The 18,206-nt window shown below is 39.3% G+C and overlaps 1 protein-coding gene across 1 annotated transcript in view; it reads left to right on the forward strand.

Moving 5' to 3' along the window:
• Positions 1 to 18,206, forward strand: part of LOC129123934 (vitellogenin-1-like) — a 42,985-nt gene that overhangs the window by 20,245 nt on the left and 4,534 nt on the right. The window contains exons 17-34 of the mRNA XM_077182337.1: positions 70 to 259; positions 348 to 441; positions 554 to 739; positions 5,627 to 5,771; positions 7,302 to 7,521; positions 8,391 to 8,560; positions 9,185 to 9,662; positions 9,921 to 10,183; positions 10,266 to 10,322; positions 11,156 to 11,353; positions 12,361 to 12,567; positions 13,723 to 13,865; positions 14,384 to 14,522; positions 15,707 to 15,842; positions 16,543 to 16,729; positions 17,125 to 17,222; positions 17,803 to 17,897; positions 18,003 to 18,162. Of these exons, the coding sequence (XP_077038452.1) occupies positions 70 to 259; positions 348 to 441; positions 554 to 739; positions 5,627 to 5,771; positions 7,302 to 7,521; positions 8,391 to 8,560; positions 9,185 to 9,662; positions 9,921 to 10,183; positions 10,266 to 10,322; positions 11,156 to 11,353; positions 12,361 to 12,567; positions 13,723 to 13,865; positions 14,384 to 14,522; positions 15,707 to 15,842; positions 16,543 to 16,729; positions 17,125 to 17,222; positions 17,803 to 17,897; positions 18,003 to 18,162 (3,166 nt within the window). The remainder of the gene's footprint in view (positions 1 to 69; positions 260 to 347; positions 442 to 553; positions 740 to 5,626; positions 5,772 to 7,301; positions 7,522 to 8,390; positions 8,561 to 9,184; positions 9,663 to 9,920; positions 10,184 to 10,265; positions 10,323 to 11,155; positions 11,354 to 12,360; positions 12,568 to 13,722; positions 13,866 to 14,383; positions 14,523 to 15,706; positions 15,843 to 16,542; positions 16,730 to 17,124; positions 17,223 to 17,802; positions 17,898 to 18,002; positions 18,163 to 18,206) is intronic.

Consider the following 18,206-nt stretch of genomic DNA (forward strand, 5'->3'; position numbering starts at 1 on the left):
ATAGTTAATGACACGGATCATGATACTCAAGTTCTGCTTATTTAGACATGTTGAACTCTGTAATTGCAGGCATGGTATGGATCTGATGAAAAAATCCCTTCATTAAGGAGAATAATCAGTAGCCTTCAAAGTGGTGTAGGGAGGCAGTGGACCAAAGCTCTCCTGTCCTCTGAGATCCGCCGCATTGTGCCCACCTGCACTGGCTTCCCGACAGAGACCAGCTTCTATTACTCTTCTATCACAAAAGTGGCAGGAAATGGTAACATAGCTCATTGCTTTAGCAATACAAACATTTTTGCTAAGACTGGAGGGCATTTTTAACCCTTTCTTTGCTTTCTTTTTAATAGTTCAAGCACAGATTACACCTTCTCCAAAGTCTGATTTCAGATGGACTGAGTTGCTAAATGCCAACATTAGGCTGAGATCCAAAGCAAGTCTAAGGTAAGTATTTAGTATAAAATAAAAGAAAAATATTTCCAAGTGACAGAGACCATAAATATTCAACAGCTGATTGCTGCATGAACATAATTATACCCTCCTTCTACCTTTTCAGCATGGCCAAGGAGGTGACCTTTGTAATGGGAATTAACACACACACAGTCCAGGCAGGGCTAGAAGCATGCACCAAAATGACTGCTCATGTACCTGTGAACGTCGTTGCCACTATCCAGATGAAGGAAAAAAATATCAAAATTGAAATCCCGCCATGTAAAGATGAGACCAACATAGTTACCATAAGGTAAGACACAGCACTTAGTTTCTTTCTATGTAGCAAAGCAGAGTCACCCAAATACATCTAGGAATCTTGTCTCTGACTTACAGCTTGGATAAGTGGTGGTGATTGGTATAGTTAATGTTTATTTTAAATGAAGTGACATGCACTAAAGCTTTGCTTGAAAACATGTGTTACTTTCTGTGGTCTTCACCTGAAAATCCTCCTTAGGACTATATCTCAGTTGTTGAGATCCATAAGCTATCTGAAACACAAATTACATAAAATTTCTATCTTGATACAAATATATAAGCCAGATGAATCCTATCAGTTAGAACAGTTAACCCATCTATATTTGCATTAGATGCCTTGAAGCATAGTGTTCGGTGTTTCTTATGTTTTTACTTTGTTCCCCTGTGGCTGCCATTTGGTTTTCTTACCTGTTAGGTCCCCTTGATTTATTATCAGTGCATGCAATTACAATACACTCTGGAAAACTGTTGTAGCCAGATGCCAAACAAATGAAAACAGATGGAAATACAAATGCAAAGAGCAGGAGGAAACAGAAAGAATATGTCCAAGGAATCAAAGCAGTAGACCAAACTTAGAAAACCTTCTCACGCACACACATGAAAAAAGAACCTGAGAAAGAGAAGCTGAAAATTCTTCACAAAGGAAAAAGCTTCACTGACAACAGAAATCGGCGATTATACAAACCACTGAAATGTTAACAAGTTTCTGCTCTAGGAATACAGCCGTAACAAAAGAGATCAGTAGCTTGATCCAGCTGCAATTAGCATTCATGGCTGCTGGCCCAGAGATGCTCTGCAGGTTTCCTCCATTTAGCCACCAGTTAGGCTAATCATTCTTTTCCCTTGTCCTTCAATAGTCACAGACCATTTGACGTGCATTTGACATCTCATCCTCCTCCCTAAGACAATTCCTCCACTCCATCAAGTGTTGGTTGTAATAAGGTTTTCTCCATGCAGAGGTAGGGAGGGTCTCAGCATTTCAGAGATGAAAAGTTTGCTGCATGGGGTTTTTTTGGTTCAGTTTCTTATGGAGTCCAGGACAGTCTGCTTCTAAGGTCATCAGGGACAGCAGGCAGCAACTCTCACTAGTTCCCACTGTTAGAGAGAGGGAGGCAGGTATTAATGAACTCAATAAGCACACTGAACTGAAATGAGAATATTGAATACTGATGGGGAGTTTAGAGCCTCAAGCAGAGAGAAATATTAGCAGAAGGATCCTCCCTGCAAATAGATAAAAAATATTTTCCTCCTTTGACCTAAGGGGAGATCAAATGAGACACAAAAAGGGTTAAATGCATTGCCATTAAGCAGAAAGCAAGTCAGTATCAGAAACAAGGTATTACAGCAGAGAAGCCCATGAGTTCCAGCACAAGCCCTGATCTAGACCCTGCAGCATTACCATTTATAAAGTGAAGTAGTCACTTGGAAATAGCTCCATAATGCCAAGTATATGAGAAAGCTAATACTCACTAGATGACTTCTAGCACCATCAATTTCTCTCCAAAAAGCATTCCCATTCACTGTTACAAAACAAATGGCCAGTGGAAACCACATGGAGCAATGAAACAGCAATGAGTGCAAGTGAAGGCAAAGCAATAACTAGAGAATGTAACATTGAACCACATCACTGAGGAGGTCAAAGACCAAGCAAAGTAAAATCTTAGAGGCATGAAGAAAAACAAGCAGGCACGGTAGACAGAAAGGAGATAGATATATAGATATATAAATATATAGATATATATAGCTATGTAGACTGAGTTAAAAAATTTAATTCAACATCGTCTTTTTCTTCCTTTTACATAGATCTACCAAATAATAAAGATCCAATTGAAGTCAATGTTTTAGAGATATTGTGACACCTTCCCTTGTTAGCTTTAAATACCCCATTTAAAGAAATAGTTCTAGGAAGCTATTGATCTTTCATATGTTTGTAAGCTTTGTTCAAAATATTTTCGTATTGGGCACTGTCTTGATGGTCAGCAGGTTACTTTCTACAGTCCCATGGCATTAAAGTTAGACAGGATGTGGTATTATTTTCCCCATCATCTCTCACATTCAGACACAGGAAGCAAACAGTTTTCAATAGCATTAGATTCATTTATATCCTACACACTATAAAGGTTATAACCTGTCACAGCAGTGGGATTTATATAAATTTTCAAGAGCCAAAGAGAAATTCAGGTTAGTAATCATAGGCTCAAAATAGAAAAAAAAATAGAAAACTTTGGTGATAGAGATGTTGCATTCCCAAGACAAATCAGCACATTATGGGCTCAACTCTCTATAGAAAAAATCAGAGCACAGTAATTAATCGTACTATGGAGAGAATATATAGCATGTGTTTCAATTCAATCCTATCAAAATTTAATTAAAATAATGGTTATTTTTAAGGCTCTTTTAACATAATTATTTGGTATACTACAGATGGCTACTTCAACATACTTTTAAACAAAATTTACAAGAAGTAAAAATCAAATAAATTTCAGGGGAAATTAGAGCTCTGTGATTAAAGTATAAATATGGAGAGCTGCCAGAGAATGCACTTTGCTAATATAACACATATTCATAATGACAGCCTACTGAAGTATATGTATAATCATGAATAGAGCTTGTATCACAAGGTTTTTTGCTTTTTTTAGCTGTAGGATAAGCAGAAATCGCTTCACATAGGCATCTTATTTGTAAGATGAGCCAGGTAATTATAAATCTCTTTGTCCAACATGGCTACACCATGTATAGCAGAGAATGCAGAGAGTGATCTTGGTGAGGCAGCAAGGTGTGTTTGGGGAGCACTGCTCATTTATTTACATGTGATGTCACACTTTGTTTTAAAACCTGGAAAAATAGTCTCTTGTTGATTGTTTTTTGTTTTAAACAGATATTTGAGCTCTCCTGTCCCCATGCTAGGGGGGACAGGAGAGCTCAAAGGCCACACTCTCTCAAGCATCAGTGTGTCCAACACAGCTGAGTTGCTTGTCCCCTACCCATGCAGTGAGTTTGGCTTATATTATAGCACAGCTTCTTCTCTCATCCAAAAAAATGCACTAATACATATTGGAAAATCTCCTTTTTATTTTTTCTCCCTTGTGTGGGATCAGAGAGAACAGATTCTTTCATACCATAGCTTTAGGCCTTCTTTGTGACTGTTTTTTCTTGTTAAAGCACCAGAGCTGGCTCTTGTAGCCTATTTTTACTGTGCCGTGTGATTCTGCAGACATTGACATGTGTCACCTGTGATGCAGCTACATTTGTCGGCTCTCTGTGCTCAACAGGGAGGAATCGATCCTTCGCTTTCATTAGGTGGCAGGAGTAGACTATTGGCATAAAAATACTTAAAAAATTGGAAAAGAAACCCCAGGGCTTTCTGCTTGGAGATCCAGCCTGCAGTTCAGTGGTCATTTGAATTATTGAATGGGATTAAAATAAAACCATTTCCCTTTTTGTCTCTTTACCCAGATGAGCTATCTGAAATGCAAGTTGATTTGTATTTTCTTTTATCCCCTCAGCTTGTTAGGGAGAATATTTTATTTCAGATTCCATTCTTCAAGGTTCTCCTATCACCCAGCGTGGAGCGTTGCTGTCATGTCCTTATCTAAAAAAAGAGAGAGATGGAAAAGAAAACAAAGCCCACAGGTGACACACGTTTTATTGAGGTGTTCCACATGAAGAGCAATTGTGTGCTTTACATTGCACACAGCACGGTAGGAGCCTTCAAGAGGAAGAGAGGGCTATCAAATGAATACAAATTCATCTTTCAAATAGGTTAGATTGGAATTGCTCAGGCTAGTACAGTGTGGGCCGTATTAAAATAGAGACCATTCTGAGACCATCTCCATTCACTGTCACAGCAGCCACCTCCATTGGCAGACCACAAAAGTCCCAGGGCAAAGAGATCAGCTTCATCCTTGAGAAAGAGCACATGGGGAATTTTGAGGTGGATGTTAGCTGATAAATGGCTAATAAGGTAGAGCTAGCACAGTGTTAATAGCTGAGGGAAGTAGGATTTTGTCTCTCAAAAGCGTTTCAGCATTCGAGATGTTGCTCTGACCCAAAACAAAACTCATAGTTCACAGCACCATAACAAGTTCCACCAAAAATGTGGGTATGAAGCCAGGGGTTCAGGATATTTTGCCATGAGAGCCTCAGTCTGATGCTGCACCTTCTATCACTTATCTGGGATCCTGACTACTACACTTAGAATTGACAACACTGGAAACAATGTACCAGACAGATTTACCTAAATAGGCTCTTAACCCTCCTGCCCAACTCTCTTGACCTCTTGCCAAGCCATGGCCACCAAGCCATGAGTATTAGTGAATTTAAATCAAGATGGAGACACTTAGTTTCATGATTTCACGCTCCTTTCTTCAATTCTGCTCTAATAAAAATTGCACAGGAAACAGCATTCCGTAGCCACCAGTCCCCAGGCTGTTTTTTGAAGTTATGGCAGTATTTTTCCAAATACAATGTCAAAAGAAGTTAGAACTAAGGCTACTGCAGTGAACACACAGAAGATGAATTTAAAAATTTAAAAGTCCAGGAGCTCAAAATAGGAGACTCAGAAATTTAATAATGTAATCCACAGCCAGGCTTCTAAGCGTGCTGTTTTTCATGGTATTAGAGTATGAAGATCCAATCAACTGAAAGGTTTTTAACCTGTACACATGATTCTAAAATTCTAACAGGGCTATCTGCCCCTGAGATTGTCTTTATTGACTCTTAGCAGTCCTTGAAAACACAACAGGAAGGATGCCGTAAATATCTGTAAAGCAATTTGCAAGGTATGATACTTGTTGTTGAGTGCAGGCTACAAGGCATTATTCAGGTCTGTTCCTCAGCAGTGCTTTATCAATACAGGTTTCCTCTAATGTTTATTCTGCAGGTCTAAGACATTTGCTGTTACACGAAATATTGGGGATTTGGCTGCTAGTAAGATGACTCCAGTTCTTTTACCTGAAGCAGTACCTGACATAATGAAGACGTCCTTCAATTCAGATTCTGCATCAGGAGAGACTGATAACATTGGGGTAAATGATGTACTGTCTGACTATTCTTTTTTAGGCTTTTAAACAGTAGGGAACCATTTATTTTCTCTATAGGAAAGGCTACAATTCATCTCTGACCAATGCTGATTCACTCAAATAAGTCAGGTTCAATCTAATAACACAAATAGCCCTATAGTAACATTATTTTAAAATCTAGAGTGTCATACATCAAACTTGCAACACTTTGTCTAAAGCAAAAGCGTTTTCTTTGGTAATTAATTTTGCACTGCCATCTACAGGCCCACGATCTTTAAAATACTTCGCAACCATTATGGAAGCACCACGTTCCTGGGGCAGTCACAAATGTTCCACAAGATGCTCCACTGCTTGACTTAGAGAGCCAAATATAATGCTTATAAGCATCCTGATTCGAGGATAGAGTGCAGTTTGTGTCATGACTTCCTGAGCCAGGTTTCCTTAAAAGCCAGGATAGGCTTTCTAAGCTGGGCAGTGCTGTGAAGGCATCGCTGTGACAATTCACTCAGGCCAACAGAGGCAGGAATACACTGTCCTGTTCTGGTTTCTTTGTTATCCTGCAACTCTGAAGGGTTTTCAGATAAAATAAGAGATGAACGGAGGACAAGAACAGCACTTTCCTATGGAGAAGTCAATAGACAAACGTGCTATCAGTGAGAGCACTTTCCAATATCCTGGAGCAAGCTTTCTTCTGCTTTGTGCCTCTGTGCTGCCCTTCCTGAAAACTCGGCACTCCGCAGTTATTCTTAAATGAACAGCAACTGAAAAATGGCACCGAGTGGAGCATTTCTCAGTATCACCAGAAATTCCGGGTTTTTTGGTAGGGTTCATGCAAGGCTGGAATCTTGTGAGATATGATAAACTGCATAAAAAAAAAATTGCAAACATGAATTATATGTGAAAAGAAATCTTGTGATTATTGTGTCTTTAGGTCTTTGCTTCATTGCTTCAGGAAATCATAGTTTTCATTTCATGGATTTGATTCCAATTTTATTTAATTTTAATTTGTTCTTCTCTAAGCATTGCTTATCACATGTAAATTACATGGTTTTTAGTGGACATTTCTAATACATTATATGTTTTGACCATTTAAAGATATAGTGTCACATTCATGTTAGACCTCATCTGACTTAGAATTTTTGTGGACATAGTTGAAAGTTCTATTGTCTGACATATCAAAAATCAAAGGAAAAAACTCCAGTCAGTCTAAAGTACAGTCAGTTTTATCAAGAACCTGTAAACACTGTCTAATATTCCAGGGAAACAAAATTAAATATTTAAAATTAATTTTGATATAATTTCCCATTCTTACAACCTGAAGCTCTTTTTACAGTAGGTAGTCTAATCAACCCATTCAGATGATAATTTTGTCCACTTTAGAACTAAGTTGTTCTATGTCACTGCCTTGGTATCTAAAATAAACTGGTTAATTCCCCCTGCAGAGTACAGGTACTGCTACCAAAATATGATGCATAATGTGCAGGTAATTACTCTCATTTTTGTCTGAGTTCATTTGATGTGTATGCTATCTAATAGGGTAGGCAGTCTGCAGAGGATGTTTCATCTGGAAATCCCTTTTCTTCTGGACGCTCCTCTTCCCAAAAAGAGCCATTTGTTCAGTCCGTGTGCTTCAATGCAAGCACATTTGGAGTTCAAGTGTGCATTGAGAAGAAAAGCGTGCACGCAGCATTTATCAAAAACCTGCCTCTTTATTACCTGGTTGGAGAGCATGCCCTGAGAATCAGCTTCAAGCCAGGTAAATATAAGTGGGCACAGAAGAGAAAATAGTGGGTGGAGGTGTGTATATACACACACTCACACATATAGACAGATACAGACGTATATGTGCATATATATTTTTTGCATCTTAAGTACCACTAAGTCTACAATTAGAAGAACCAGGCCAGTCAGTACTGGCAACAGTCTATGCTCACAGCAGGAATCCATTTCTCCCCCATCGCCTGAGCAGCAATTTCCCAGCTCTCCCAGCAATGTCGCTCAGCGTGGCCAGCGTCAAGCAGAGCTGATCTGTGCCTGCAGAGTGTGTCTGATGCATCCTGAATCATTGGATTTGGGATGCAAGCACGAAGCAATTGGACATGGGCAACAGATCTGATGCAGTGTCCTGTAGCTACATTCTAAAACCCAGACTCTAAAAGGGAATTATGGATTAACCCTGCCAGGATCTAGTCCTTAATGTCTTAATCCATGATCAGAAGAAATAAAAGCACAGCAGGCCACTGAATCTAGGTCTTCTAAGTATCAAACTAATGGCCTAACCATTAGGCCATTCTTTAGCATTCAAGAATTAAGCCTCAATTCCTGTCTGACATTTAATTCTCTAACCCATGGTTTATCTCTTTAAACAATCCAATTCACTTGACTTAAATCTGCTGATATTCTGTTTATTGACCTGAAAGAATCTAGTACCATGGTAATATTTTAAAATTTATTTGCCATTAATAAATGCTTTAGCTATTAGGAAAAAAATTTAACAAAATCGCTCAATACCAATAATAATCACTGAACATTTATATTTGAGAAAAAATGGCTAAATAAATTATGGCTTATTCTCTCATTCAGTTGCTAATAGTAACAATAATACTAATTGCCATGCAATTTCAGTTTCCACTGAGGCACCTATTGAAAAAATACAAGTCACAATTCAAGCAGGAGACCAAGCTCCTACAAAAATGATACGTCTAGTAACATTTGAAGATCCAGAGGCACAAGCATCTTCCAGAAAAGAAGCAATTAAAAAAGTGAAGAAAATCCTTGCTGACACTGATGATCAGGTACTGCTGCGAAATTCCACTTCAGAATTTGTGGGAGACATTACACAAAGGTTATTTTTATTCCTTCTACTAAGTAGCTTCCTTTGTTTAGATATTATGCCAAAGTGGAAAATAAAGACAGACTTTTGGATACACAAGTCTTTCGGCAGGTCTTTTGTTTGCACTCATCCTTTCTGCAAGTGAAAGACATTAGAAGGAGCAGGTTGGTTTTGCATGCTTTTCTGAAAATCTCTTGTAAGAGATAAAATAGCTGTTGTGTGGCCAAAAAAGTAGTCTGTTATTTACAGCTACTGCAACTGCAGCAAAATGCTCTGACACCAACTACACAACCTGCCCAGAGACAGTGACAGCTACAGCATTGTCATTACTGATACCAGTTACATGTCATTGTGAGGCCAACAACTGCTGCACACGCTCCTTATCACACAAGTGTTTGGGGTATTCTGCTTATGTGTGGGTTTAACACATTATTATGAAATTGCCTTTGAATTATTGTGATGTGTTGCAAAGATGTTATCGAGCATACACCTTGTCTTCTAAGGCAGCAGAGATTCAGAGATGTCTTATGCCATTCTGCAGGAACGCAGACAAATAATTTTTTTCCAATGTTACCCTTGTGACTAGGGGACAAGAAAATACAGGAGCTCATCATCCAGCGCCAGCAGCGCCAGTGGAAGTGCCGAGAGTACAACAAGCAGCCCCTCCAGCAGCGACTCTGATGACAGAGCATCACAGGGAGGCACCCAGATAAATCTGAAAACAGGGCAGTTCAAAGCCAAAGGAAAGAAGTTCTACCCATTTGGGGGCAGTGGCAGTAGCAGCAGTAGTAGTAGCAGCAGCAGCAGCAAAAGCAGCAGTAGTAGCAGCAGTGGCAGTAGTAGTGACAGCAGTAGCAGTGATAGTAGTAGCAGCAAGAGCAGCAGTAGTAGCAGTAAGAGCAGCAGCAGCAGTAGCAGTAAGAGCAGCAGTAGTAGTAGTAGTAAGAGCAGCAGCAGCAGTAGTAGCAGCAAGAGCAGCAGCAGTAGCAGTAAGAGCAGTAGTAGCAGTAGCAAAAGCAGCAGTAATAGCAGTAAGAGCAGCAGTAATAGCAGTAAGAGCAGCAGTCATAGCAGCAAGAGCAGCAGCAGCAGTAGTAGTAGTAGTAGTAAGAGCAGCAGTAGTAGTAGCAGCAGCAAGAGCAGCAGCAGTAGGAGCAGCAAGAGCAGCAGTAGTAATAAGAGTAGTAGTAGCAGTAGCAAGAGCAATATTAGCAGTAGCAAAAGCAGTAGTAGTAAGAGCAGCAAGGACAGCAGTAGGAGTAGCAGAAGCAGTGGTAGCAGCAGCCAGAGCAGCAGCAAAGGCAGTACCGGAGGCAGCGCAGGTAGCAGCAGCAGTAGCAAAGCATCTGGTATAAAGCAGAAGGCTAAGAAGCAGTCCAAGACCACACCATTTCCACTTGCCAGTGCTGCTGAAGGAGAGAGAAGTGCCCGTGAGCAGAAGCCTAAACCACAGAGTAGCAGCAGCAGCAGCAGCAGTGAGAGCACTGGTGCTTCCCGTCGGCGCAGCAAATCTGACCAAGGAGCTGAGACAAACTATGCCAAGTCCCGAGTTCACAGTGGCAGTGGTCACATTTCCACAGAATGGGTAAAATGTCTAATACTTTGGCTTCTGCAAGGAGGTGATCTTGACTGACCTGTAGGTAATAACTTCTTTGTGAATTTTGCAGGAATATCACCTTCCAAAAGTATACAGTCTCCGCTTCAGGTCTGCTCACGTCCATTGGGTAGGTGCCTAATTCAAGTGCACATTGCCATGGTAGCTGCAGCTGATGTGATCAAACCTGTTACTGAAGGGCTTTATTTGGGCCATTTCCCTTGACCATTCCATAACCCCCAATAACAATATTTATGATGAACAAAAAAAGCAGATTTATTACTAATTTGCTATTACACATCATCTTTTTTTGGTGTTGCAGCACTTGCAATTCTCAAATTTGGGTCAGGACACACAAATGCAGCCAAAACTAGGTTAAAAAAGACCATGGGGGAATAATAAAACAATAGGACTTTCCAATGGGAATAGTTATGTTCACAGTTCTTAGGAAGCCATGGCAAAACCATTACACAGATTTTTTTCAGAAACCAGGTTCAGTACACATTATGGCACAGAGGTATTTTTAGCATATATTAGAAGGGTGATAATGGAGTGGCTTTTGTAGGTGTTACCTGTACAGCTATTATATATCTTGCATGTGAAAAAGGAAGATGATTTATAGTATTATTCATAAAATTGTATTATGTTTTTTTTTCTGGATATGGATGTATTAGACCACTTATGAAATGCCACTTTTCATTTTCCCTAGCATTAGACCCAAACAGTGTGATGTTGCTATTTGCAATCAGTATCTATGCAGTCTTTTTTTCAATAGATGTCAAGGTGGATACAAGGCACATTCCAACCCAACAAAATTCATGTCTGTACATGGAAATAAAAATAACACTCTAGATATGTCCAAGTCCGTTACCTATAAAGGGAGGCTGATAGCTCTGATTATGATATTTACACTGTAAAACTGGAGGCTACCTCATAGATTTTTAACCTATTTTTATTTCATAGCATCCAGATCATAAAGGATCAAGCAGCTCATCATCATCTTCCTCTGAGCTGGGAAGCAGCCACAGAAACAGCAGCAGCAGCAGTGACAGCAGCAGCAGCAGCCACCACCACCATGGAGAAAATTCTGCCCACGACTCCAGGAGGAGCAAAAGAGTCAGCATCCATCACCACAGCCATGGCTCCAGCCTGACACGTGAGGTACAACTCTGTGTGGTACCCAGAGCAGCCAGGCTTAGCTGGCTGCTGAGCTGGAGCTGTAGATGAGGTGGCACTAACCAGGTATTAGGCTCAGGAGGGACACTAAAAGTAAAATCTGTAAATGGAAAGCCAAAGTTCATTGAGATATCTCCCCCCGCAAAAAACTCTTTTTTTTTTTTTTTTTCCAAATCCCCTTGTGTTCAGGTTTGTCTGTTTCCTTTCCTTCATTTCTGAAGGTGTTTGCAGTATGTGAAACCCTGGATTTGGAAATTATACATGTTGAAGGGAATGTAGCTGTGAGTTAAAGAGGAAATAATTTTCTTTTTCCTGTGAAAGCCCAGAATACAAAATCAGTTGCTTTAGGTAAAAATGAGGAAGAAATAAATAAGTCTGCCTAATTATTTTTAAATGAGGACTGGAGGTCATGAGTGCAGGCAGAGTATAACTAAAATCAGACTTTCCATGGACATTACTGATTGGTAAATGTGAAGGCCCATTAAGCACAGATTGCTTTTACCTTTATTATGCACACAGTATTCTATAATTGTACTGCATAAAGGTATCTACATAATAATAGAACAAATAGCTCTGCAAATGCAGGCAATGTCATGGGAAACTCTGCTACTAAGCAGGATTTCAAAATATTTGATTGGCTTGAAGAAACTGTAGTATAGTAAAATAAGTTGTGAATGTGTATATTACTCTGAATGTCTCTAGTACACATTGTGGCAACTATTTGAAACCTTACCATAGTGAACAAAACCTTGCTATATGCACAAAGACAGCTTGGAAGCATCTTGGATCCCTCATCAAAATAATCACGTCTTTGAACAATAAGGTTTCCAACCAAATTCATCCTTAACTATTGTGGATATAGATGTACTGCAAACTAAGGTGATGAAGGACAAGGGCTGCTGCCTGCTATCAGTGCACATTAACTGGCCTGCAGGCTCTCTGGTGAGCACACAGGAATCCTTAAACACAGATGGTCGGGGGCTCTTTTTCAGCGCAACTTCCTGGGAGACGTAATTCCACCTGGCATCACGATTGTGGCGCAGGCAGTGAGGAGTGACAGCAGAAATCAAGGTTATCAAGCCACAGCATATGTTCGTTCTGATGCTGCCAAAGTTGATGTGCAACTGGTTGTGGTTCAGCTGGCTGAAACCAATTGGAAAGCATGTGCTGATGCTGTGATACTGCCTCTGAAAGCACAGGTAAGTGCTCAGGCAGCTTTGCACAGAGAGACACCCACAAAGCCCAGAGCAGGCACAGAGAATCTGCTGATTAAGAGTATTAAACAGGAAAGGCATACTTATTTTGAAATGTTTCATCAAGTTGAGGAAGTTTCAGAAAATATTTCACCATTAAAATAGACGATAGTAAAAAAAAATGCACACTTCAAACTCTGGCAAAAAATATTGATTTTCAAGATAAATCAAAATATAACCAGTAGAAGTATTTAAAAAAATTGAAAAATTGACTTCTTCATCACTATTTATTATCTGTTCTACTATGAGTTTTCTTGTCTGGGAATCTGCCTGGTTTTCTGTATATAATTTATTGACCCCAAGTTTAACTCAGCTGTTTAGAGCAGGGTGTTGTTAACACTAAGGACAGGACACTGGATTTGATCCCTGTATGGGCCATTCACTCAGGAGCTGAACTCTTTCTGGATGGAGCTGGATGATCCTTATTGGTCCCTTCCAAGTCAGACTGTTCTGTGATTTCAAAAGACTCATAACTCAAATATATTTACATTGTATTTCCTAGGATTTATATGAAAAGATGGAAAAAGCAAAGTTGGGTAACGGGTTGATGCCAAAGAGAGCATCATTAAGTGAAGGAAAAGGTCCTTTCCTTACTTTTTTTGCATATCCCTGTGCTGTGCTTCCCATGAGTTTTTTAGAACAAGAGATGTTTGTGCAACAATTTATAAATCTCTGCTTTTTGCAGCTGTGATTAACAAATTCAGCATGATATTCACTATTGAAGAAAGTGGGGTGGGTTCAAATCAAGAGGTCTTGGGGAAAGAAAAGAGAAATTATAGTGCAGTCTTCTTCTAGGAAAAAATACATATTGATTAAGAAGTTACCACATCTAAGGAAATCTCAACATGCTTTTTGCAGCTTCTTTGAGACATGAACACGTGTATGTAGTTTTGCACAGACCAGAAAATATTTTTCCTACCATGCCTCAGATTTTGCATGAACAAATCAAAATTTCTCTGTGAGCCTGTTTAGAGTAAAAGATTGGAAATATGAAGGATCGATGCATAAATTGGTGAAAGAAAATTTTGCATTTTGAAATGGTCAAGGTTCATTCTGGGATTCTTTTCTGAACTTTGGGTGACTGTTTCCCTGTTTACAAAGGCCAGACTGAGATGGGGCAAGGAGTGCCAGGATTACAGGATAGAAGCAGTGACTACCACTGGACAACTGGCAAGGAAGCCAGCTGCACAGCTGAAGGTGCAATGGGGAAAGCTTCCATCCTGGATAAAAAAGACAAGCACAGAGTATGTAATTCATTATTTCCTAAATTTTTATTTGACTTTTTTACCCTACTTGGCTTTTGAAAAACACTGAAAGAACTGGATGAAATTTTTCAACCCAAAAATACTTGTCTGGGCAGTGCTTGGATGGTAACCACAAGTTCAGTGGTACACAAATATTTTATGGATGTGGTCTAGTTTTTCCACATATTTCATATTAAATTATAACCTCCAAATAGTTAAAAAGTATGCTTGATTTCATTTTCCATATTAAATTATTTTCTATTTCAGTTCAAAATGCCTTTTTGTTTTAAAATATTCTTCTATTCAGTCTCAAAAAATAACCATTCTAAATAGGCAAAATAAAACCAGTGTATTTCTTCTCAATAAAATCAACCATATAATTTGACCCAAAGTAATATTTCCTCAACTTTTCAGTTCTTCCATTTTTTCCTGAGTTTTTGGATCTGCCAGTAGCCCTCACCATCCCATGTGTGCTTTTGTTCCTGCACCTGAGTTTGTCACATCTTGTTTATCTCTAGATTCATGCAATACATTCCTGGTGCAGCACTCGTGTTGGGCTTCTCAGAAGTACATCAGAGAAATCCATCTCATGAATTTATAGTTAGAGCAGCTGCAACATCTCCACGAACAATTGATACAGTAATTAAAGCTCCTGAGGTACGTTAAATTTTTATTTTCATTTTCCTTACATTGAATGATTTTCAACTTAGAATGTTTTGACACTCAACATAAAGAAACAAAAAGCAAAATATTCCCTTTTAGAGAATCTGCTATATACCTGACTATAGGAGGTGGGTGTTCAAATACATACAACAGCTCCCTTACATAGTAAGCTCTGTAGTCAAAAATTGCAAAATCAGGCTCTGTAGTCCAATTGCATTCTGTAGTCAAAAATTGCAAAATCAGGCTCTGTAGTCCAATTGCATTCTGAGAACAGCAGTGAGACCAAATTGTCTCAGGGATGACTGCTCTGCGCTCACACCTTTTTGCATTTTTACCCAGTTTGACTAGTTCTTGAACAAGGGTCACAGATGAGGAGGCCTTGAGAGCACTTTGCACTCTGCAGCAGCCACAAACAGCACCTGTGTGTGTTGGCACTGCAGCCCCACACCTGCAGTAGCTATGCTTGATGTGACCGGTCTGAGCAGCCACAAATGCAACTCTGCTCTAACCAAACTGGAGCAGGCACCCACCCTCTTACAGGAGCCTGCACAGGCCTGGCCTGCAGAGTCCCACTAATTAATTGGTCCTTGTCCACTAAGTTCCTATGCACCTCTTTATAATTTCCCCTATGGATCTCTGGCTACTTAATAACAGCTAGCTGTTCATACACAGAAACTTGTGTGTCTTTAACCCACCACAGTGCTTCAGTACTGCAGGATCTTTACTATGTGATCATGAGGAAGTCAGTGCATTAGGCATTCATTTGATTTTCCTGGCAAATATAATTTGTAGCTACAGTGGAGGATCTTACCCCAATACTGAACATGCCAGTTTTCAACCCTTAATAGATGAGATTCATTTTTCCAAACACATCCATCATCTCAGTTACTCAACTTGTTAGCTTATTTTTTAAGAAGTAATTCAAATATCATTTAAACTCATCTCTATCAGTTACTTTTCAGTGTTCTTAAAATTTTCTCAAAAAGTCAAGTATGACTAGAAGAGATGATAATGATTTCTCACAAAAGCTGAAGCTGTCGAGACTAACACAACTGCAATTGTAGAAATGCATCTTCAAGGGGGTTTTTTTTCCAAGATAAGAGTGGGGGGTTTTTGCAGTCATATCTTGAGCATATGGTTCAATTTATCTTAATGTATTTTCATTTCTGATTTTTCAGGTAACACTTTATTGTCAGGGATTCCGATTGCCATTCACTCTGCCCTTAGGCCCATCTCCAGCTTACGAGACTCGAGATATCACTGCCTGGAATTTATTGCCTGAAATAGCTTCACAAATAGCACAAGAAGATCAATGTAAATGTTACTTATATGTTTGTCTCATGAATAAGCAATGTGTGTAGGTCATACTCTGCCATGGCTGGGCCTTGCCTTTCCTTCTAAAGGTCTTACAGGAAAGCATAGCATGTATCTGGAGCCCTGCTTCCAGCAGCTTGTTCCCTCACAGAGAAGCAGGCTTTTTGGCAGGTGAATGAAGAGGCTTCAAACTACTGTAAACATTCAGAGTTTGGGAATCACTTGTGTCTTCAAGGACTAGAGGTTGTCTTTTGCCCCTCCTAAGAAGGTGCCAGATCTGCATTGAGAGGCGTCAGGTGATGGGCACTGGAGAGTCCACATTATTTTCTGTCCAGTTTATTTTATTCAAAAAGGAGCCACATAAGTTCCTCCTGGTTGGTGTCTAGCACTTCTGTGGGAAATGGGGAGTTTTTATCACAGTTTGTTATGGAATCCAGTTCCTCAAGAATTTTGTACATTTTATTCCCTGTTAGCTCGAGTTTTGTGTTTGGCACGTAATCAAAATCGATACTGGTATAATCTACAGCAGGTAGCTATTTTGTAGTGTTCTCATGTCCTTACAGACTCTGGCTTCTGCCAAGGAGGTGAAGTTTTCTTCATGTTTGCTGGGTAGTTCAATCTCATAGAGGTGTCTTTCAGTACTTCACAGCAACGCTTACAGTGGTCACATCTGCCATTTATTTATGGTTTTTTCTTGCAGCCACGTGTGAAATCAGGGAGAGAGATTTCAAAACATTTGATCGTGTAAGCCATTCATATTCTTTCAATAAAAGCTGCAACCTGGTGGTGGTTCAAGACTGTACTGAATACCCAAAGTTCATCATTTCTACAAGAAAGGTTGATCCTCAATCTTTCTCAAGAGAGGTTCACATAAATACAACATCAGCGTAAGTGTGATTTATACTGAGGCTTAGAAATTAGGTACAAAGTTTCTCAGGGAGTCACTCTAGGAGTAAGAGATATCTAGTTTCTAGCTGAAACTGGTTCTCAATAAGACATATGGGAAGGAAAGAATTTCTAGAAGGAATCCTTGTCTGAGGCTCTATGGTGTAGTTACTCTTGTCTTGAATTCCACAACCACCAATATCTGATAAATTGCTCACTAAGTGCCCATACTGTCTTTTCTTTAAAAGTTGACTATTAAAGCCCACAGTCTCAATGAATTTTGCACTTTGGAAAGAAAACTGCTTGTTCATTAATTCAAATTCAGATAGTCACAAATATCTATACTTTTCATATTTAACCACTAATTTATTCTCTTTTATTTTTGCTTTTTCTTAAGGAACATCACAATCTGTCCTGCCTCAAATTCATCTCTCCTTGTGGCATACAATGAAGAACGAGTTTTATCACACAGTGGAGGTTCTGAGTATGCAAAAGGTAAGCTGTGATACCCAGTTTTCCACGACTGACCTGGGAGCTAAATATCAAGATTTTATAAATTTCACAGAAAAATCTCAGTGTAATGAAAACATAAGTGGAATTAATTCAAAGAGAAAACTAAGGACTACTTTCTTAAGTTTTGTAGTGACTTATGTTCATGATTCCTGTAGTATATATACTCTTACTTCTACTCCTCCAGCATAAATGACAGGTGAACAAAGCGCTTTCTTATCATATACCCAGCTTGGTGATTGTTCAGAAAAAAAGTTCATGTTATAGTCACAGAGAGATGCTTTAATTCAGACATTTAGCTGGAGCACCACGACTGTCATTATAATTTCAAAATTTAGCATACTAGCTACAGAAGTCAGTTCCCACTATAGGTAACAGCAGTAGAATATTTTTGAAAATATATTATTTCTTCTATTTTTGTTTTTCCTCTCCACTTAAATATACATATTTAACTGTAGCAGCAAAATGATCATTGTGAAGGAAAATGCATTGTGGTGTCTTCTGTGTTACACAGTTCCTCCATTCATTTAAGATGATCACTCTATGATTCACCATCTTTCTACAGGCATTGTTAAAATTTATAAAAATGGAAAAACAGTTACCGTGGAAGTTCCAGAACTCGGACTGAAGAAGGTGACTTTTGATGGTGTAAATCTTAAGGTACTGCACTTACTTTCAAGGTTACTGCTTTCTTTCTGCCTAGCGCCTTGCCAGTGTGACATACCAACACTTCAGCATTCACTACAAAGATGTGCTGCTTTGCAGGTTACAGTTGCTTCGTGGATGAGAGGAAAGACCTGTGGAGTTTGTGGTAACAATGACAGAGAAAAGGAAAATGAGCTGCTCATGCCAAACCGTAGGCTGGCACACAGCTATTCTGCGTTTGTTCATTCATGGGTACTGCTAGAAGAAACCTGCTCTGGTGGTGAGTGAATCTGGAAAAACTCTATGCTTGGATAGCTTATGATT

Source organism: Agelaius phoeniceus, chromosome 8 (genome assembly GCF_051311805.1).
Source record: "Agelaius phoeniceus isolate bAgePho1 chromosome 8, bAgePho1.hap1, whole genome shotgun sequence".
Classification (NCBI taxonomy): domain Eukaryota; kingdom Metazoa; phylum Chordata; class Aves; order Passeriformes; family Icteridae; genus Agelaius; species Agelaius phoeniceus.